This window comes from Fomitopsis serialis (assembly GCF_022376445.1).
Source record: "Fomitopsis serialis strain Sig1Antser10 chromosome Unknown B0H18scaffold_18, whole genome shotgun sequence".
Classification (NCBI taxonomy): domain Eukaryota; kingdom Fungi; phylum Basidiomycota; class Agaricomycetes; order Polyporales; family Fomitopsidaceae; genus Fomitopsis; species Fomitopsis serialis.
In genome coordinates, this window is record NW_025954978.1 from 112049 (window position 1) to 131525 (window position 19477).

The window sequence follows — 19477 nt, forward strand, 5'->3', positions numbered from 1 at the left end:
GTGCACCGTATTCTCGCCGTTTTCGAGGCGCAATGATGTTCCTCAGAGACCTGTACCACTACCCACTTGCGTATTCCCAGAGCGATATAAGACACTTGGCTTCTGCTTCACGATAACAACATATCAGCACCATGTTCAAACGCGTTGCGCGACGTCAGGAGAGACAGGAGCGCGATGAGGAGATGGGTTTGGACGCGGAGACCAAGGAGGTTCTAGGGCTGCACGACACAGACTCGGACGAGTCGTCTTCAAGCTCGGGGTCGGAAGATGACTCCGACGCAGGAGAAGACGACGATGCAGAGAGCGCAGATGAGAAAGACGGGGATGAAGACGGGGACGAAGGTGCCTCTGAACAGGACGAGGAGAGCGAGGGAGATGCAGATTCCGACAACGCTTCAGAGGTGTCGGATGCTGGGGAGCCGCCACTTTCTGTCTCAGAAGCACTCAAAGACCCTCTGTACTTCATTTCGCTTGAACCCGAGGTCAGGGCCTGTGTAGCCTGCCCAGGAAAGCTATTGAAGAACTCCACCATGTGCGAGGTGCACCGATCCTCTAACGTATGCATGCAGCTTGATTGCGCGTTTCAGCCTTCTCAGTTCTTGTATACATCTAGGCACACGTCCGTCGTTACAAACGGTTCGTAGAGTTAGCGCAGCCGGCTGGCCCAGAGACAGATGTACGGGACATTGTCTCACTACTCAGCGCGGGGACGGGAGCAGAGAAGAGTGCCGATACTGAACTGTCGAAGCGGGCAGAAAAACGGGTGCGTGTTTCAACCAAGCCAAGCATGTGTCTTGACTCATTTGTGTGCAGCAAAACAAACTAGCGAAGGTCAAGGCCAAACGCACGAAACAGAAGTTGATGAAGGCTCGCGGTATTGCGTTCAAGAAAGATCGGGCGGCGAAGGCCTCTGCACCGGATTCTGAGGGCGAGGGTGAGGCAAAGCCTGCTGCTCCAGCCAAGAAAAGGAAACTTGAGGCGGGCGCCGATGGTCAGCTCACCGGCGGGCAGCCTCGGTCGACCAAGAAAGCGGCGACATCACCCGTCGAGTCGACAAATTCGCCTCCACAGGTAAAGAAAGGCAAGGCGGAACGAAAGGCCCAGAACGCCGAGGTTGTCGTATCATCCCCACCCAGTCCAAACGATGAGCCGTCACATCCTCTACCGTCGAAACCACCGAAGAACGCAAAGCGCACGAAGGGTTCATTTCCAAATGCGTCTGATTCGACGCGGCAGGCATCGAAAGGTCCTGGCAAACCGAGTGTTCCTTCGATCGGGAAGAAGCGGAAAAGAATCCAAAAGGATTCAGCAGCATAATGCAGCATCGTGCATACGCGGTATCCGCGTCCATAAATAAATAGCCCACCGAGCGAGGAGCAAGTGTGTACAGCAGCGGAGAGGGATACTAGATCTGCTATCTGAGACTCTGCAGGACCTTGTCGGTCATCTCAATCACCTACACAAACGGGGCGCGTCAGCCTTGTTCGTGGCAATAGGAGACGTGGGACGAAGCATACCTGGTAGATGTCGGGCCGTTCACTGGGGCTAACCTTCAGCATGCTGTCGATGAGGTTCTTCAGCCCCTGGGAGTAGGCAGACTGTGGGTGCTTGTACTGCGCGTTCATGACTGCCATCGCTATCGAGCCACCCTGCTCTGTTGTTTGCATATTCTCGAATGGCGAGTGGGAGTAGGCGAGCGCGAAAAGTGTGCAGCCGAGCGACTATAGTGCGTGCAACGTGAGCGAAGTGTTACAGCAGGGGAGATGGAGGTAAGCGTACTAACCCAGATGTCGACTTTCTCGTCGAGCGTGATGCCGGTCTTGACATCGAAGAGCTCGGGAGCACGGTATGCCATTGTACACTGCTCTGCCGCGAGATCCTGCGCTCGGCGAGGTCAGGCGAGATGTAAGACTCAACAGCAGATATCACAGACCTGCTGCAGCAAAGCTTGCGACCGATTTTCGATTTTGATCCGCGCTTTCATGGCACTACCGAAGTCCATGAGGACAGGTGAACCATCGTCCGCTATCATGACATTGCTGCGAACGACACTCGCAGTCAGACCGACACGCTCAGCGAGGGAAGAACGCACGCGCTCACCCTGGTTTCATGTCCCTATGCGCGTATGGGACAAGCTCCGTCTCCCCAGAGCGGCTGTTCTCCTCCTGTTGGATGCGCGCAAGCTCCTCGTCACCATCAAATATGGCCTCATTGTCATCCGGTCGGTTCTTCGTCATGAGCGGGACCTCCGAGCCATGCACGCTCCCATTGCCACGATATGAGTACCCGACATCGCCGTCCCCCTCCGGGCGCGGAAACATCTCCGCGTTCTCGTCGTCGTCTAGCGAATGCCGGGGAGAGTTAGGGTTGCTTGGTCCAGGTATGGACGCGGCAGTATTTGAGGCGGACCGGGACTGATTCGTGCGCCCGGCTTTAGGATTTACAGGGACACGGTAGTCGTGCATGGCCCGGACGGCTTCGCAGGTCCCCTTGAAGAGGCGCAGCATTTCTTGTTCAGAGAAGTGTGTGCCGTTAATGGAGTTGGCGTTGATTGCGTCTTGGAGGTTGCCTCGCTGGGAATGTGTTGGACGCGACTACAGTTAGAGCGCCGGGATGCTGCGTACCTTGTAAAGGGGAAGGAAGAGATAGACAACTTGGCCATCACCATTTGGGTCCTCCACGACTGCAGAGTCCTGCGAGTGAATTCAGAGGAGGGCGAGCCGCACATGGGTTGCGAAAGACGTACCAATATGCGAATGATATTTGGGTGCCTACAGACATCATTATACTTCAGTCTACAACGCAATCAAGTGGGATGGGATGCTCACTTGAATCTCCGGTATGCTTCGACCTCTCGCATAGCCTGCCTCACGTCTTCCCGTCCACTCGGACACCGAATCTTCTTCAAGGCGAATTGCCTCTGTCAGGGCTACTATGAGATGCGGCACAGCAACAAGCTGCTTGCCATTCATTCTGTGACCGCAGTATATTGAGACATACCCCGCTGTGCTCATCCTCCGCTAAGTAGACGAACGAGAAGCCGCCTTCTCCCAGTACTCTCACGATTTTGACTGTTGTGATGAACCTTCGTTAGAGGTCTCGTCAATTATCATGCCCTCGCAAGCAAACACTAACATGTCCGGCCATTAATCTTGACCTTCGCTGACTGCTGGCAAATGCAGGACGAGAGCGCCCAGAAAGCATCCTTGAGCTGGAACTTGAGGCTGTCGAGCGTACTGTGAAGTTGTGGGTGAATGACAGACATTGCGGGATAATACGATAGATAGAGCGTTGAATAGAAAGGAAGAATGCGAGTAGGGAAGAGGGCTGTAGAGAGGAACGAGGACGGAGCTGTGCGAACAGGATTGGTCGCGGTGGCTGCGTCTGCGACACGGAAAGCACCTGAAAGCACTCACGCGCCTGGAACGCGTTCCGACGCGATCTTGCCGCAGGCCACATCTGCTCGCTTGCTCTTCCCTGCTGCCTACGGCCTCAAAACGCGCTGATCACCTGGAACTTGCTCGAGGGTTGTCTACGGGTGCCTTCAGGCAGTCACGGCGAGATGGACAGGTCGCCGGTCCAGTCGCTGTTCACACAATGGGTGGCAGCGTTCGACGATGATGGAGAGCCAGGACCACCTAACGGAACACCTCCAACTTGTGAGCCATAAACTGCCTGATGTACATCGCGACCAGTGCTAACTACGCTTGCTTGATAGCAAAGTTCGAGGGACCGTGGTTCACAACACAATTGTTGCTATCGACGTCCATTGGTCTCACTTCCTTTCTCATATTTTCATACTGCCGGAAACGATGGCCACTTCAGTTCGCCCCTCGGACGAAGCTCAAAGGTGCGTTGACTTACAGTCATTTGCATATCATGAGAATAGCCTGGCGATGTACACATGATTGGGCCTCCAATGACACTAACTTCTGTGCGGTAGCTGGCCTATGACCGCCACAGCTGCGGAAGCCTACTTCATGTACACCGCCGAGGGTGTCTAGTGATATGCAAATATTTGCAAGGCTGCTCAAGTGACCCCGGATTTACCACATCACTCAGGTTTCTCGCCTCATGAGGCCCACGCCCATCAAGCATTCTTCGGCTGGATACTGCCTACTGTTCGGACGTCCGAATTCACTGTGCTGCAGATTGTAGGACTAGACGCCGCCGTTGTAAGCTTGATGAGCTCCCTTTGACAATGCTGTGCGATGAACCTCTGCTGCAGTTGCTCAATTTCTTCAAGATGTCTTTCTACCTATTCTCTGTCTGTTCCGTATTCGCAGCGCTCATCCTCATGCCCGTGAATCTCAAGGTATGTCATACATTTCTTCTAAATATCGCGTATCTGAGCCAGTCCACAACACACAGAACAACATCGACATCGGCGACGGTCATGGAGAAGACGGAGACGGAGACGGAACATGGCCTCCTACATTCGCCCCAGCCACTAATTCAACCGAGGGACGCGACTGGCTTGACCTCGTCAGCGATGCCAATTCATACCTCTCCGTGCATCTCCTCTTCACCTACGTCTTCACGCTTCTGGCCCTGCACTTCATCCACAAAAACTACAAGCGTTTCATCCGCGCTCGCCAACTCTTCTCGCTCGAGCTCGTGCACTCCATCTCCGCGCGGACGGTCATGGTGACCCACCTGCCGGAACATATGAGGGGCGAGCGTGCTCTTGCGGAATACTTCGAACATATGGACCTGAGCGTGGAGAGCGTGAGTATCTGCCGGGAGGTGGGGTCACTGAAACGATTGCTTGATGTACGAACAGCGGCGCTTCTGAAGCTCGAGAAGGCATGGGTGAAGTACCTTGGGAACCCGAGCGTCATTGACCTAAAGAAGCCCGTCATGCCTGTGGACCGTCTAGTCGATGTAGAAGCGCCGGACTTGGAAGCTTCGTCTGAGCGCATCGTCGTGCCGGGTCGTAAGCGGCCCACCATTCGCCCGGAGCTCTTCAAGCCGAAGGTCGACGCGCTCGACCATCTCGAACAACAATTCAAGGAAGCTCACGAAGCCGTCAAGACACGACGTAAGAGTGGCCGTTTCAGAGCCACGCACGTTGCCTTCGTGACGTTTGAGACAATGTCTAGTGCAGTACGTCGTACTCTGCGTTTCTCTTCCCAACATTCTCCTTAGAGTCTTGCCAGCAAATCGCCGCACAAGCCGTCCACTGCCCCACGCCCCGTTCCTGCATCACCCGTCTCGCCCCCGAGCCACGCGACATCATCTGGTCCAATATCAGCCACTCCCCTTCAAACCTCCGCGCTCGCGAGTGGATCGTGCTCGGCGCCATCGCGGTCCTTCTCCTATTCTGGACGGTGCCCACGTCTGCGCTGGCTAGTCTGCTGAGTTACAAGGAGATCAAGAAGGTAATGCCGTGGCTGGCCAACTTGATCGATGCGAGTCCGCAAGTGCGCGCGATCGTGCAGAACTCCCTGCCCTCGGTTGCAATTGCAAGCATTAATGCCGTGTTGCCATTCTTGCTGGAAGGTGTGGTTGTTTCTTACCTTTATTAGCCATTTCCTCACGTATACCTTGTAGCCCTTACATACCTCCAGGGATATCCTGCGCGTAGCTGGATAGAATACTCTCTGATGAAGAAGTGGGTACCTATCGCTTTCAAAATTCAGTGCAGCCATTGATTCTCCCTGGCAGGTACTTTTTGTTCCTGCTGGTCAACGTTGTCTTCATCTTCCTGGTGGCGAGTACGTACTGGCAGCTCGTGCGAGACTTTGCGAACTCTCCTGCGAGAGGCATCGAGAAATTGGCCTACGCGTTGGCCGCTGGAAAGGCCAGGTGAGGTTGTCTCGTTCAGGGAGCGTGTCGGAATGTTAACCACTGTACAGGCACTTCTTCCTGTCCTACGTCATACTGCAAGGTAAGCCCTGCAGTTCATGACAAGATTTTGCTGTGAGATATTGAGAGATTATAGGTCTCGGTATCATCCCTCTACAGCTCCTAAACTTGGGTGTTATACTCCCTCGCATTTTCATCCGTCTCTTCACGCGAACACCCCGAGGTGAGCAGTGTGTCCTTCCTGTCATTTCTATGCAAGTAAACGCCTCCTCTAGACTTCGCCGAGCTGAATGCGCCACCGATGATCAACTACGGCGTGGTTTATCCGCAAGCCATCCTCGTCTTCGTCATCACGCTGCTGTACAGTGTGATCCAGCCGCTCATCCTTATCTTCGGTGCCGTTTACTTCGGGATGGCCTACGTCGTCTACAAGTACAAGCTTCTATTCGGTAGGCCTCGGGTACCCCGTGTCCCCTTCTAGGCTAACGTTTCCTACGCGGACGTCTAGTGTTCTACAAGCCGTACGAGTCGCAGGGACAAGCTTGGCCCATCACGTTCACGCGTCTCATCTGGGGCGTAATCATCTTCCTCGTCTTCATGATAGGTATATTCATCCTCAGGAAGTCGTTCGTCCTCTCGTCGCTCCTGGCGCCGCTGCTGGGTGGAACGCTCCTATGGGCGTGGTACGAAGACAAGGCGTTCCGCCCGCTGAGCAAGTATGTGAACTTGGGCGCGGTGTTCGAGGTGCAGAGGGGCGAGGACACGGCGGACGTCGTCCAATTGAGGCATGGGCATCCAGTGACATGGTCTCAGAGGTGCGTGATGTGCTGTATACTCGGAGTACAGGCTGATGTGTTTGAACAGTAACCTGAACCGGAGGCGGTATGCTCAGAATGATGAAACGTTGTATGTCGCTCCCGAGGATGAGCGAACAGACTATGTGAGTACTCACTCTCAATGACATCTGTGCTTGAATCCTGACCCTGTGATGTAGTCTCAACCACCCATGGCAAATTGGTACAGCGGGGTCTTGAAGTACGTGATAGCTATGGTACACACATCTTGAATTTGTTGACAATTGCATCGCAGCACTGGCAAGCGAAGATACGGGCACCCGGCACTGAATGGTGTCCTGCCAATGCCATGGCTACCTCAGGCGAAGGAGCAACCACCTAGTACCACAAACGGTGCCCCGCCAGTCCCTGAGGAATCCGCAGAAGACCATACCGACCACGCTGTCGTGCTCACGCTACGAAAACGGCGCAGCATCGTCCGGCCAGACAGCAGTCAGGTAGCTGGTCCCACCGAGGCAGATGGCACCCCTGCCAGCGCGCCGGCCGACCTCGATCATATCCCTTCACCAGGCGAGCAATTGGCATCGCCAGAGACTACTACGAACCCATGGCAGGACATCCAACCGCGACGACCGACGGCGCAGCGCCGACCACTGGCATTGCAGCATCGACTCAGCTACGACCAGGGCTCGGGCGTGATCGTCCTGCCCGAGAACGACGAGTGGCTTGGCGACGAGGACGCCAGCTCGGACGAAGAGCCGGACAGCCCAGTCCGTTCTGCGCACAGCAGCCCTGGTGCAAGTGCGGAACGGCGGTCGAGTCTGCGTAAGCGGTATAGCACATACTATCACCATCCGGAGCGGCGCAGGAGTACTGTACCGCCGCAATCGCCATCGTCGTAACTGTGGTACCTTTCCTTTCGTGTTGTCCTCATCCACCATGTATACCACGCTCATGTTACGCCCGCAACGATTTCCATCATCCATTGGGTACAAATGTTATGCGCGATCTAATACAGTTCCTTTCCACGGCTACAGTGTTGTGTCCTGTTACATGCATTGTACATCTACCTTTATCACAATCCGACGAGGTTTACAGAACGGAGTAGCACAACAAGTTAGTCAAGATCAGTCCTCGAAGCCCATCTCGGCGTCCCGCTTCGCCCTCCGCAGGGCCGCCCTCTCCTGTTCCGGCATACAATACCACCCCTCAACAGAATCCTCAAGCTCCATCTCCCACTTCTCCTCGAGCTCCAGCTGCTTCTTGGTCTTCTTCGGCGGAGGAGGGCGAGGAGGCGGGGGAGGGGGCGTCCGGCGGTTGGGGTGCAGCGGCGCGATCTTCCGGAGCATGCTCTTCGACGCCTTGGCGTAGGGCGAGTACGTCGGGCGCGGGGAGGCGAACGGCGAGCCTGGCTGGGAGTTGACTTTCTTGAGGAGCTCGGACATGGGCAGCTGCGACGACTTCCCGCCGCCGATGGTATAGGAACGGTGGGTGAGAGTAAGTTTGGGGGTGGTGCCTGGAGCGGGCAGGGGCGACTTAAACGGCGCGGTTACAGCTGAGTAGCTGGAGACTCGAGGTCTTGGATCCTGTTATGGTGGATGTGTTCAGTGTCCGGTGAAACCAATGACGTGCCAGAAGCTTACCCTGCGCGAGCTCCCAGGCTCATCGTCTTCCTGATCATCGTTCTCCGCCTCCAAAGCCGCAGGTGCAGACTTCCGGCCCTTCGTGGGCTCACGCCGAGGTTTCTTGGGAGGAGAGCCAGGCTCCTTCTCGCCGTCGTTGTTCTCTTCCTCGTCGGAGTCCATGATGGCCCTCTTCTTGCCTTTGGCCTTGCTCTTGGAGCGCGGAGAGTTGAGGATAGACTCGCCATCTCGTAGGACAGGTATGGACGGCTTGGGAGCGGGTAGAGGTGTGCTCTGTCGTGCAACCGGCTTGTTCCCTGTCCCAGACTCAACCTCGAGGTCGCTGAGAGGCGACAAGTCGTCCTTCGCACCAGCCAGTTCTTCAGAAACCGCGACGTCGGGATCTACAGAGACGCGTCCCTGCACATCGTCCGCATTGCGCGCGACATCTCCGGCTGGCTGCGGCGGATCGTTCTTGCCCTTTCTACCCTTCCGTCCTCCCCTAGTCTGCTCAATCACTACTTCCACCACCTGCTTCGGCGAACCATCCTTCTTGCCCTTCTTCTTTGGCGGCGCACGCGGCTTCCGCTTCGGCGGCGCGTCACCCGCCCATTCCTCCTCGTCTTCCTCGTCCGCCGCCGACTTGCGTGACTTGCGCGCGGGCTTCGGCCCCTCGTCGCCCTGCCAGTCGTCCTCGTCTGTAGACTTCTTCCGTTGTCGGGGCTTCGGCTTTGAGGGTGGGTCTATCGGCCAGTCATCCTCAAAGTCGTCGTCATCTATCACCTTTCGCTTGCCTTTGGCTTTGGCGGACTTGGGGGCGGCGGGTCCGTCGGAGGCACGTGTGGACGAGGATGTTTCGACGAGCGTGTCGGAGGCATGGACGGATGACGATGAGGAGGATCCTGCGAAGAACGGCGGAGGCGGCGGGGGCATCGCGAGCCCCGAATCCTCCTTCCGTAGCGCTCCTCGATGTTTAACGCTGCCTCCGTCATCTGAGACGTTTGGTAGCTCAGGCAGTGTTTTACGCTTGCGCTTCGGGGGACGCGGTGGTGGAGGTAGAGGGGAGGAGAGTGGGGATGAGCCGATTATCGGTCGCGCATTCGCCGGTGTCGATTCCAGCGGGGTAGACAGCGGTGGGTCAGATGGGGGTAGCTGGGAACTCAAGTCGGAGGTAGCAATGGGTATGATCGCGGAACTGGTATCGTCCAAGGCGAGGTCGACGGGTATATGCGTCTTCTTCGTGCGTTTCTTAGGCGAAGGCAGGTCTCTATCTGCAGCCTTAGCCTTCGGACTTCGTTTCGGAGGTCGTATGTTGAGGTCTTCGTCAGAGGAGCTGATGTCGATGACATCTGTGTCAATGGGGCGTGCTGGTTGTTTGGCGTTAACCTTCGAGCTGCGCGCGCGTGAGCGCAGCTTCGCTCGCTCGGCGATGTCGAGAGAAAACTCGTCGAGGTCCTCAGTTGCAGCTGGCGCTGCCGTAGGATCGACCATGGTGGATGAAGTTAAGGGATTGGCGTCTTGCAGGTTCGTCGGTCTCGTCGCGTCGGATCCGATTGGTGGGGTAGTGGGTGCTGGTGCAGCCGCTTGGCCGTTGGCCTCGTTGGCTGCTGCGACCTTCGCAAGCGCGCCTTTGTATGCTGGTCGTGGTCTCGGCCGCGCCTTCGGTGCTGTAGGAGCAACAGCAGGCGGTGATTGAGTTGTGTTGGAATTCGGTGCACGGTGATTGAGGACAGAAGTAGACGCGCTGCTTGAAGCATTGGAATGCTTGTTTGGGGAGCTCCGGCTTGCATGATCTTCTGCTCACGACAAGTGCATCAGCAAGCCTCGCCCGACGCTTATACTACAGCCTGTACGCACCTTTTGCTGCCTCTCGAGCCTCTGTTTCCATTGTCGATGGTCCTGGTATTCTCAGCGGGGCAAACATCTCCTCATCCTCACTATCTTGTATAATTTCGTCTTCGAGTCTCATTATGCCAGCCGCGGTGCGCTGAGAGTGCAGGTAGAATTGCAAAGGGCGATGGTAGTGTAACACAGCAACCTCGAAGTGGTCTGTGGCTCAGTGCACTGACCGTGCGAAGAGTGCGTGTATACTATGGTCACGTGGCCGTGGCTTCATCAACCCCATCAGAGTGCCTGAGCGTCGAGACTCGATTCACGATCCTCAACGTTCAACCTCCTGAGGCTCAAGCTGTAATACTTATACTGCGTCTGTGGCATCGCACTGAATCTGAGTCTCTGGTCTGGAGGACTTGGGGCGCTTCACCAGTCGCCCTGCGATCCATATTTCAAAATCTCGAAGCACGTCTCCGTCAGGTAAGTCGACAGCGAAGCCCGATGCCCAGGAACTCGAGAAGCAATGGGGCTCCCGAGTAGCTCAGTCAGCGCAGCGCTTCCGCATACCTTCAAGTGGTCTTATACCGCTGCAGAGAACAGGAGAGTTCATCGATCGACCCCCTCACTTTGCAGACCATGTCGCCCCCATTCTCTCAGCCACACATCGAGCCTTCCGCCAAGCGTATCCGTGTGTTCTTCGCGGGCAAGTATGTCGTAGACACCACACGTGCAAAGCTGGTGTGAGTACAGCAGGTCGACTCACAACGCCCCGTCATAATTGCTTTTCAGATGGCTGAAGCCGTACTACCCATACTACTTCTTCGACCCTGCGGATGTCCCGGCGCAATTTCTGCAGCCCGCATCCAAATCAGCGGACCGCGAGCAATACGACCTGATTGTAGGCACGCGCAATGCGGAATATGCGGTCACGAAGCACCTGCAGGGCGATCTCGCTGGCCTGATGCAGATCGCCTTCGATGCGATGGACGCCTGGTTCGAGGAGGATGAAGAAGTGTTCGTGTACCCCAAAGACCCGTGCAAGGTTCGCGTGAACTGAGCGTTGCAGCCTGTACTTTACTGATGGTTCCGATGCAAGCGAGTGGACGTTCTGCAGTCGTCTCGGCACGTACGCGTCGTGGTGAACGGCGTGGAAGTCGCGAACTCCACGAAGCCGCGCTTGCTCTTCGAGACGGGCATTGCGGTCCGGACATACATCCCCAAGACCGATTGTCGCATGGATCTACTGAAGCCAACGGATCTCACGACTGTGTGCCCATACAAGGTCAGCTTGCCATCTGCGTCCCATGGGTCGTGATGGCTTATTGCCCTTCTCCAGGGTGTTGCAAACTACTACAGCGTGGCACTCTCCACCGGAGAGGTCCTCGACAACCTCGTCTGGTGGTACCGGGTGCCGCTGGCGGAGTGTGCAGACATCAAAGGCTACGTCGCGTTCTACGACGAGAAAGTGGACACCTACTTCGACGGCGTCCTGCAAGCGCGACCGGGCCAGAAGTAAAGCTGCAGACCTGCACCATATCTTGACAATGCTTGAGTGTAAGACGATTCGCGCAGATCTTCCAGCAGCTACTTTGGACCTTGTAATATAAGTTCACACGTTGTACAATGTATACTTGACCATCCCAGCGCAGCACCCCCCGTCCGCCGCAGCACCGTCCACTTCGTCTCTTCAAGCTCTTCACCACTTCGGTAGGCCTTCTGAAACGCCTCACCCTCATGAAAGCCCTCCACCGATGCCCATTGTTTATGTTTGCGTGCCTCGACGACCTTCGCCACTTCGCCCGGGTATTATCGTAAGTCAGGAGGTAGTTTCACACCTGAGGTGAAGCTCGACGGTTCAATTGATATCGATCCATCGTACGGCATCGTCCAAGTGGCCTCTATCCATAAGTACACCGATTGTGATGCATGTAGACGTACTAGGACGCATCCACAGCTTACATACGTATTTGAGTAAGTACTGTAGCACCCCAACGCGGACGTACCAAATGACGTCACGCGTTCGCGCCAGTGCCCAAATCGCGCTCTCTGCAGCTGCGAAGTTCAAATAGGCATCCAAGCTCGAATACATCTTCAACCTCGACAGTATCGCAACGCAAGTATGCTCGACCTATCCGCCCAAGAAGTCGAACAGCGCTTCGGCGTGCCCGTTCCCATCAAAGCCATGCCCGCACAGCTCTCCGCGCAGGAAGAGCGGAACGTCTCCACGGTCCTGAAGGTGAGTGTAGTCAACAGCAGCAAGCCCGACGGTCACTGAGAACGTGATTGACGGCAGTATATGCGCACCGCATATTCCTACGAGCTCAATTCGGGTAAAAAGAGTGTGCTCGAGTTCTGTGCGCCGGATAACACATTCTCGGCACCGTCGACGTTCCCGATGGCGCATACGGTCGATGAATATGCCGAGTAAGTCACACTTACAATTCTACGCAGCGGGCGCGCTGATGTGGTCCTCTGCAGGTCGCACGCAAGTCAGTCCCATTCCGCCCATGAATGCACGCACCTCTGACGTCGCCTAACCCACAGAGGTCCTGAAGAGCCTGAACGACCTCCACATCATCCAGTTCGACGTCGTCATCGCGAAAGAGGACTTCGTCTCCCTGCGCTACACCGCGGAGGGCACCCATACTGGCGAACCTCACGGCGGGGTCGAGCCCCACGGGCAACATGCGCAGTGGACGGCCCAGGGGTCGTTCATCATGGTGAGTCCGTCGCGACCTACGCGAGTTTGGGAGAGAGACGTTGAGCCACGGGTGTGTACCGTAGGAAGGTGGGAAGATTAAACATTGGTGGAAGGGTGAGTGCAGGCGTGCCGTCATCATGTCGTCGTTCCGTGAGCTGACCGGTATGTGATCGTCCGAAGACTGGGACAAGATGAGAAGTGGGTTGATCGCGATTCTGATATGTTGAGGGCTTGCTAATCGTATCGTCTTGCAGTGTGGAAAGGCCTGGGATGGGTGAAGCCCACTGACGCCGAGTTCATCTAAACACAGGGCGTACTTCTGGAGGAACCACTGCAGCTACAGGACCAGTGTCCATACAGCGTAGCCGCATTGAAACACAACCCAATTCGCAGCGATGATGTCTTCTGCCTTCGTCGTGGTGTTCGGTGCAGGCTTGTCAACAACTTGGCGCGCGGTCCGGGGAGCTCGCGAGGAGCACCGCCGCGATAGGCATGGGCGAACGGAAGCATCCACAAGGCACCTCCTGCTGACGTGGTGTGAGAATGCACTTACGGACGCCAAGTCGAATGTAGCACCGGGGCCGGCGGCTTCGCTGGGCCAGCTGCCTCAAAGAGAATGCGCGGGCAGCAACGCCCATACAAGCTTGATTGAGTTCGTCATGTTACGGTTACGAACAGAGACTGAACAATGCACAGCAAAGAAGCAGCGGGTCCGGACACACAGGTGCAAACGAGGCGAGCTTGAGAGAGTTGCAGTCCATGTTTAGCTTGCGCCCGGCTGCTGACAAAAGCCCGCTCCCACTGAGGCTTTGCAAGCAGCCTGAAGTCGCTGAGCGAGCGGAGTGTTTCGAGGGCAGCCCAGACGTAGCCCCGCCTTCCCGCACGGCCGACGGGGAGGGGCGATTCTGAGCTCGAGCAGGCCGGCCTGCGGGAAGCAGAGGCGGAGACCGAGGCAGGAGGCGGGGGTGTTGTTAATGGGCGCCTCGCGGGTGCGCGCCCGATCTGTCACATGACGGGCATCGGTGAGGTGCTCACCCAAGCCGGTGACCAATCTCAGGAGCGAGCGTTAGTAAAGACTGTATATACCTCCACGCTTATCCCCCTCTCTGGTCTTCTACCACGCCGCTCGTTAACGACGCCTCTGCACGCGCACCCGCTGCTTCGGTCGCGCACCATAGCGCCCAAATCCCGCTTCGCTACTCTGAATTCTCGGCCTCTGGACCTGCGCGCCCGCTCCGAGCACCCTAGCCACACCCCGCACCATGTCGCGGACGGTCAATTTGGTTGTCATCGGGGACATAGTGCGTGTTCGCGACCATCGCCTGCGCACCCGCCCGCTGACAGGGCGCCGCAGATCTGCCCCTGGTGCTACATTGGCGAGAAGGAGATGGAGAACGCCGTTGAGGCCGTCCGGGATCTGCCCATAACCATCAAGATTGAGCACAGGCCATACCAGCTCCAGCCGTCGCTCCCGGAGGACCAGGCGCTGGTCAAGCGCGAATGGTACATCAATCGCTTCGGCAAGGAGAAGTTCCAGTCGATCATGCAAATGATCACCCTCCGAGGGCAGCAGCTCGGCCTAAATATGTGAGTGACACTGCTTGTGCGATGCCTGCGAGTGGTCTGCAGAATCGTGTCAATGTGGTATGTACAGTCAGGGAGGAACTGATGGAACGTTCGCAGCAAATATGACGGCACAATCACGCAAACCGTGCGCGCGCACCGGCTAAGCCTCAAGGCACTCAAGGTCGGCGGGCAGCAGATGCAGCAGACCTTCCTGCAGGCGATCAACAAGGCATACTTCGAGGAGAACCGCAATATCGGTGACTCCGACGTCCTCAGCGACCTCGCGCAGGCGGCCGGGATCATGGCGAAAGACGAGGTGCGTGCGGCGTGCGACTGCACCGAGGAAGGGCCGAGGATTAGCTGACGCGTTTCCCATTGGTCGTATGGCAGGCGGTGAACTTCCTTGAGTCGGACGACTGCCGGGAGGAGGTGGTCAACATGATGTCGGAGGCGCGCAAAAAGGGCGTGACGGGCGTACCGTTCACAATCATCGACGGACGGTGGGCGGTCATTGGCGGGCAGACCGCGGAGGTGTACATCCAGGTGCGTGTTGTATTCCTCGGTGCGTCGGATGGAGTGAGTGCCTGATCGGCGGCCTATGTGTGGGTGTGTACACAGATCTTCAAGAAGCTCGCACAGACGGAGAAAGTAGTACCTATTTGTGATGTGCAGTCTGGTCCTGTGTGCTCAGATCCGTGATTTGGCTTGCAGGAACTCCCGTGATCGCTTCGCGCCATGACATCGTGCGTTTCGTTGGGGGAGGGAGACGGCTGGGGAGGACGACGGTGAGATTCCCGTTCATGTTGTGCCACACTAGATGGGAGGCCGGTGGGACTCGGGCGAGCTGGGCGGGCGCGGACAGATTTTCGCGGTTGGGGTCTGGAGGTTGTTGTGTTAGTACGTATCTTGTTGTATTAGTCTTATTACTTGTTTTGCTCTGCGTTCTATCCTACTCCTTACTCCGCGACAGCGTGCCTCACAAGACCAATACAAGACATGTCAGCACTGCGGATGATGTCGCCGGGCGCCACTGCAGCCAGTCGTGTGCGCAGTGCAGGAAGGTGCAGCCACCGAACGGACGATTGTGGCGGTGGCTGGTGGCGCGCCAAGGCTCGGCATGGTGCAGCGGGGGTGTGACGTCAGGCCGTTGCAGAACCGCCCGCCGCGGCTCAGGCTGCTCCCTGCTTCGCTCAAAACTCGCCTGCTGCAGCGATGGAGCCGCCCAGAGTCCCGCTAGTCCCTCCTTTGCACCACCGCCCCCTCCCAGCTGCCCACGATGTTTCTGGCGTACAAGCACTACTACTGGGTCTACGCGTGGATACCCGTCTTTGGCGCGTTCATCTGGTTTGGTGAGTCGCTCCGGGACCTGGTGCGGTGAAGGATGGCGAGCTTACGCACGAGGCAGGCACGCTATGGGCGATGCTAATTACTTGGCTGGCGACGGGGAAGCCGCAATATGTCACGCAGCAGGGGAGCATCGCGTACATCTCAGATGTCGGCGCGAGCTACCTCAAGCCCTTGTTCATCGTGTGCTGCTGTATAACGGGCGTGACATTCTTCCTGACGCTAGTGGTTGAGAGATGGCTGCGGCATTCCGGGAGGTGCGTACTAGTCACGCTACTGTCAACGCGAGCACAATCTGAGACTGAGCGATGCGCAGGCTGCACCCGAATATGCGCCGACGCGAGCGCATCTTCTCGACGCTGGCCGTCCTCGGCTCGTTCATCGGCGGCGCGGGACTCATCCTCCTCTCCATCTTCGACACGGGGCGGCACCAAAGCCTGCACCGAGTCTTCCTGCTCGTCTTCATCATCGGAGTCGGGCTCTCTGCCATTTTCACCATCGTCGAGTACCGCTGGATCAACAAGGATTACGACGGCCAGCGCAAGCTCCGCATCGCATACATCGCCAAGGGCATCATCGCCGTCGTCCTCATCATCCTCGCCATCGTGTTCGCGATCACGCTGTACACGACGGCGGACGTGGGCGCGGTGATCGAATGGGTCATCGCGTTTGGGTACACGTTCTACCTGCTGACGTTCTACTACGACCTGAGGATGTCCCGGGGGATGCGCAAGGGCGCGTACTTCGACCAGGAGCTGCTTGGCCGGAGGAGCGTCGAGAGCGGGGGCACGGCGGGCACGATGCGCCAGGTCGGTGGGTCGGCGTACGGGAACGGGGGAGTTGAAGGGAACGGATACGGCAATGGATACGGCAATGGACACAATGCCGGCCAAGGACCGTATGGCGTACAGAACGCGGGAGGCGCGAATTTGCAGCCTGCGCGTGCGGCTGGGTATTGAGATGAAGTAGACTTTTAGAAGGACTGGCGTTGACGATATACGTATACGACGAATCACTACTACTACGCGTTGCGAATCGCGGACTTTGATACCTCCAAAACGAATACTGTACAACCAGTGCGTGCTAATGATTAAATCTCTTGTATCAAATAGAACAATGATCCACAACCTTCGCCAGTTTTATATCGAGAGCGTATACCAAGTCCACATATCGAAGAAGGAGGACGACAAACCGAAATGAGCGCGTCTGAGGAACACGCTCCAATATCAGTCACGTGCAACGCGTCGCACTGCTTGAGCGCGCCTTCTCGCCAGCTCTCAGTCACCTCAGCTACCCAGGGCCGCCTCGCTCGTCCAAGGCCTTTACACAATCTCTCCTCTAATATGTCCCATTCAACAATATCCCTCCCATCCTCAAACGCGCCCTCGCGCTCCCGCACCCCAATCCCCGACCTCCTTCCTCGCCCCTCCGCGCCACCATCCCCGGCTCGCCCAATACACCTACCCCCGCCAACATGCGCCGCATCTCCAGCACCAGCCCGCTGGTGCACGCCGGTGCGCTGCCCACTTCTCCGCCCCCGGGCCGAGGGTGTCCCCGCCTGCGGGTGGCGAGCGGCAAAAGACGCGTGCGAGGGACTTGTTGAGGAAGCACTACGGCCTGGGCGTGGGCCCGCCGCCGCCACTCGGTGGGCCGGCGAGGGTTGCGGACCCGATGGACTTGGGTGAGTCTGCCGTGTGGATGCGTGCGGCCTCGGTGACTGATGGGTTGACATGCAGACTCGTCGGCGTTCGACGCGAAGGCGTACTACGGGCAGCTGATTACGACAAGCTCGCTGCCCTCGCTGCTCAAGCGCGAGAACGAGCTCCTCTCCGAGATGCGCGAGCTCGACAGCGAGCGCCAGAGCCTCGTGTACAACCACCACCACGAGCTCATCGCTGCTAGTGACACTATCGCCGCGGTACGTCCTCTCGCCCACCGTTCGTTCACTTTGCTGGTGTACTGATGGATGAGGCTGCAGATGAAGTCCCGCGCGGACCACCTGGATGCGGACCTCGACCTGCTGAGGGCAGCGTTCTCCGAGATATCACGTCTGTCGACGGAGATCACAGGACGAGACTCGTAGCGGGATCTCTATCGAGTTAGCTCTTCATTGCAGCTGCACGAACGGTATCGCGCAGTGTGTCGGCAAGCCTGCGATCCTCAGGCATGCACAAGGCAGAAGTGTACGCCGGAGGATGACATTGAGGCGTCCACACCAGGGCCTGTCACATTACGGTTTGCAAGGCCATCCCGTACCTCGATCGCGCTCTGGGTAGATCGCAAGGCGCGCTGGGTAGGCACGGGCTCGCCGGCGGGAGGAGGTTGTGGTTTTCTAACTGTACTTAGGTATTCTCTTTATTCCGCCGCTCGCTAGAATAAGGCTCTTTCTCCGTCGAACATGTTGACCCCGTTTCTCACACTTGTTTCTCGTTGTTGTATGCAGTGCCGACGAGCTAATCTGAGTACAAACTTTGGCAGGTCACAAGCTGTCACAAGGTCATCCAGCAGTCCTGCTTGTGGCTCTGGGAAGGGTTCCTCCTCCTAAGTCTCTAACAGTGCATTACGCATAGCGGTCTAGTAGGTATTGCTCAGGTCCTGCGGTTACAGGCTCACGCTCGCCTCGCGGCCCTCTTAGCCAAAGTATATTATGGGCATTGACAGACCCCAGAGCCCTGGGCGGACGAAGCAGGACAGCTGCATCGCTCACAGAATGAAATGCGCTCGTCTGTGCTAGTCATGGTACGGCTGCCAAGATTGACGTCGGGCAGCTCGCTGACGCACGAACTCTCAGATCTCAGCGCGCACATCATAAGCGGCGCGAACGTGACCTCTGTCGGCGTTGTTACTGATAAGTAACAGTGTAGACGTCCCGATGTATTCAAAGCAGCGAGCCGAGCGGAGGGTGCGTGCCGTGCCTGTGTCTCGCAGGGATATTTACTGATGTTGGCTCACAGGGAACATCGTCGCGCAAGTGTTGTGCTACCTTCGATGCCTCCGCGAACGCTATGTCGCGCGTTCGTCGTGTCCCTGCGAGAAGGCACGCGTGCGACAGGGCTGCGGGTCAATTCAACTTGAGTACTAGTCAGGCCTTGGACCTGTCTGCCAGGCCTTCAAGTTGTTCAAGTTCATCTGCATCATTGGTCGATGATTGGCAGCTAGTCGAATGATGCTCAAGGTTTCATTTCAAGTCCTTGCCATTTGCGCAGTGCGTGCAAGGTTAGGACCGCCACCGTTGGCGGCACTCGTTCGGAAATGTTACAGCGGAATCGGCAATTTGGCAATTGTCATTCTGGCAGGTGCTGGTGCCGCAGACTCTCGACACGGGCAGACACGGGCGACCCGCCTTCGCTTTCATTCTCTGTGCGGCCGCACGGGGAGTCTTTTAGTAGTGTATATGAAAGCACGAACTCGGGACTGTGGATATATTAAGCTTATGTAGTTCCTCTCAAACGGTCCTTCGGCTAGCCTTTTGTCCTGTTCGCTGGTGCGCGTATGGGGCTATAATTTAATTTTGCGGATTAAATTTGAGACACTATGGCCGAGTGGTTAAGGCGACAGATTCGAATTAGTTGGAAGTGCAGGATTCGAACAGTATCTGTTTCCCGTTGGGAGCGCAGGTTCAAATCCTGCTGGTGTCGCTTTTGCTCCTATTCGCCATCTTCCCAATCATCATTTTACTTGTCTATCCGTTGGCCCCTTGAGCCTGCGATTTTCTGAAGCGGTGGTGTGCGTACATTGACCCGCTGATGGGAGCAATGGGTCGCCTTCCATATTGGGGGTACGCCGAGTCATCCCCGAGGCGTTGTCCG

The 19477-nt window shown here is 57.0% G+C and overlaps 10 protein-coding genes and 1 non-coding gene across 11 annotated transcripts; 9 read left to right on the plus strand and 2 right to left on the minus strand.

Moving 5' to 3' along the window:
* Positions 1-75: 75 nt before the first annotated feature.
* On the plus strand, positions 76-1383 carry B0H18DRAFT_159283 (uncharacterized protein). Its single transcript, XM_048036910.1, has 3 exons — positions 76-557; positions 614-763; positions 814-1383. The coding sequence occupies exons 1-3, from the start codon at positions 132-134 to the stop codon at positions 1315-1317; spliced, it is 1080 nt and encodes a 359-aa protein (XP_047895714.1). The 5' UTR covers positions 76-131; the 3' UTR covers positions 1318-1383.
* On the minus strand, positions 1366-3404 carry B0H18DRAFT_159220 (Pkinase-domain-containing protein). Its single transcript, XM_048036909.1, has 10 exons — positions 3136-3404; positions 3001-3071; positions 2829-2920; positions 2747-2771; positions 2625-2693; positions 2101-2573; positions 1934-2039; positions 1784-1879; positions 1518-1721; positions 1366-1456 (listed from the first exon to the last, which is right to left on the minus strand). The coding sequence occupies exons 1-10, from the start codon at positions 3263-3265 to the stop codon at positions 1415-1417; spliced, it is 1308 nt and encodes a 435-aa protein (XP_047895715.1). The 5' UTR covers positions 3266-3404; the 3' UTR covers positions 1366-1414.
* Positions 3405-3562: 158 nt separating this feature from the next.
* B0H18DRAFT_873436 (uncharacterized protein) lies at positions 3563-7504 on the plus strand (the record flags this gene model as incomplete). Its single annotated transcript, XM_048040288.1, has 15 exons — positions 3563-3659; positions 3719-3850; positions 4063-4175; positions 4229-4315; positions 4372-5106; positions 5160-5502; positions 5554-5614; positions 5668-5808; positions 5859-5890; positions 5945-6031; positions 6084-6257; positions 6317-6623; positions 6673-6748; positions 6803-6843; positions 6898-7504. 15 exons carry the CDS (start codon positions 3563-3565, stop codon positions 7502-7504), a joined length of 3033 nt encoding a protein of 1010 aa, XP_047895716.1.
* Positions 7505-7729: 225 nt separating this feature from the next.
* On the minus strand, positions 7730-8047 carry B0H18DRAFT_873594 (uncharacterized protein; the record flags this gene model as incomplete). The annotated part of the gene is made up of 1 exon (XM_048040302.1): positions 7730-8047. One exon carries the CDS (start codon positions 8045-8047, stop codon positions 7730-7732), a length of 318 nt encoding a protein of 105 aa, XP_047895717.1.
* A 2325-nt stretch (positions 8048-10372) lies between these two features.
* On the plus strand, positions 10373-11784 carry B0H18DRAFT_994839 (uncharacterized protein). The gene is made up of 5 exons (XM_048045286.1): positions 10373-10537; positions 10651-10797; positions 10847-11099; positions 11154-11339; positions 11394-11784. Exons 2-5 carry the CDS (start codon positions 10694-10696, stop codon positions 11571-11573), a joined length of 723 nt encoding a protein of 240 aa, XP_047895718.1. The 5' UTR covers positions 10373-10537; positions 10651-10693; the 3' UTR covers positions 11574-11784.
* Positions 11785-11934: 150 nt separating this feature from the next.
* On the plus strand, positions 11935-13333 carry B0H18DRAFT_994845 (uncharacterized protein). The gene is made up of 9 exons (XM_048045287.1): positions 11935-12075; positions 12110-12160; positions 12210-12293; positions 12351-12464; positions 12604-12777; positions 12842-12872; positions 12939-12956; positions 13013-13066; positions 13207-13333. The coding sequence occupies exons 1-8, from the start codon at positions 11980-11982 to the stop codon at positions 13060-13062; spliced, it is 618 nt and encodes a 205-aa protein (XP_047895719.1). The 5' UTR covers positions 11935-11979; the 3' UTR covers positions 13063-13066; positions 13207-13333.
* B0H18DRAFT_994854 (uncharacterized protein) lies at positions 12849-13626 on the plus strand. Its single transcript, XM_048045288.1, has one exon. It carries the CDS (start codon positions 13154-13156, stop codon positions 13523-13525), a length of 372 nt encoding a protein of 123 aa, XP_047895720.1. The 5' UTR covers positions 12849-13153; the 3' UTR covers positions 13526-13626.
* A 178-nt stretch (positions 13627-13804) lies between these two features.
* Positions 13805-15375, plus strand: B0H18DRAFT_994866 (thioredoxin-like protein). Its single transcript, XM_048045289.1, is given in 6 exon segments — positions 13805-14059; positions 14113-14345; positions 14442-14640; positions 14715-14867; positions 14943-15302; positions 15314-15375. The coding sequence occupies 5 exon segments, from the start codon at positions 14021-14023 to the stop codon at positions 15021-15023; spliced, it is 705 nt and encodes a 234-aa protein (XP_047895721.1). The 5' UTR covers positions 13805-14020; the 3' UTR covers positions 15024-15302; positions 15314-15375.
* Positions 15376-15600: 225 nt separating this feature from the next.
* B0H18DRAFT_873496 (Frag1/DRAM/Sfk1 family-domain-containing protein) lies at positions 15601-16627 on the plus strand (the record flags this gene model as incomplete). Its single annotated transcript, XM_048040295.1, has 3 exons — positions 15601-15673; positions 15730-15925; positions 15985-16627. The coding sequence occupies 3 exons, from the start codon at positions 15601-15603 to the stop codon at positions 16625-16627; spliced, it is 912 nt and encodes a 303-aa protein (XP_047895722.1).
* Positions 16628-17011: 384 nt separating this feature from the next.
* Positions 17012-17751, plus strand: B0H18DRAFT_873613 (Vps51/Vps67-domain-containing protein; the record flags this gene model as incomplete). Its single annotated transcript, XM_048040303.1, has 4 exons — positions 17012-17172; positions 17216-17349; positions 17405-17586; positions 17647-17751. 4 exons carry the CDS (start codon positions 17012-17014, stop codon positions 17749-17751), a joined length of 582 nt encoding a protein of 193 aa, XP_047895723.1.
* A 1445-nt stretch (positions 17752-19196) lies between these two features.
* On the plus strand, positions 19197-19306 carry B0H18DRAFT_t70. Its single transcript has one exon. It is a non-coding gene; the product is annotated as a tRNA-Ser (tRNA).
* Positions 19307-19477: the final 171 nt, after the last annotated feature.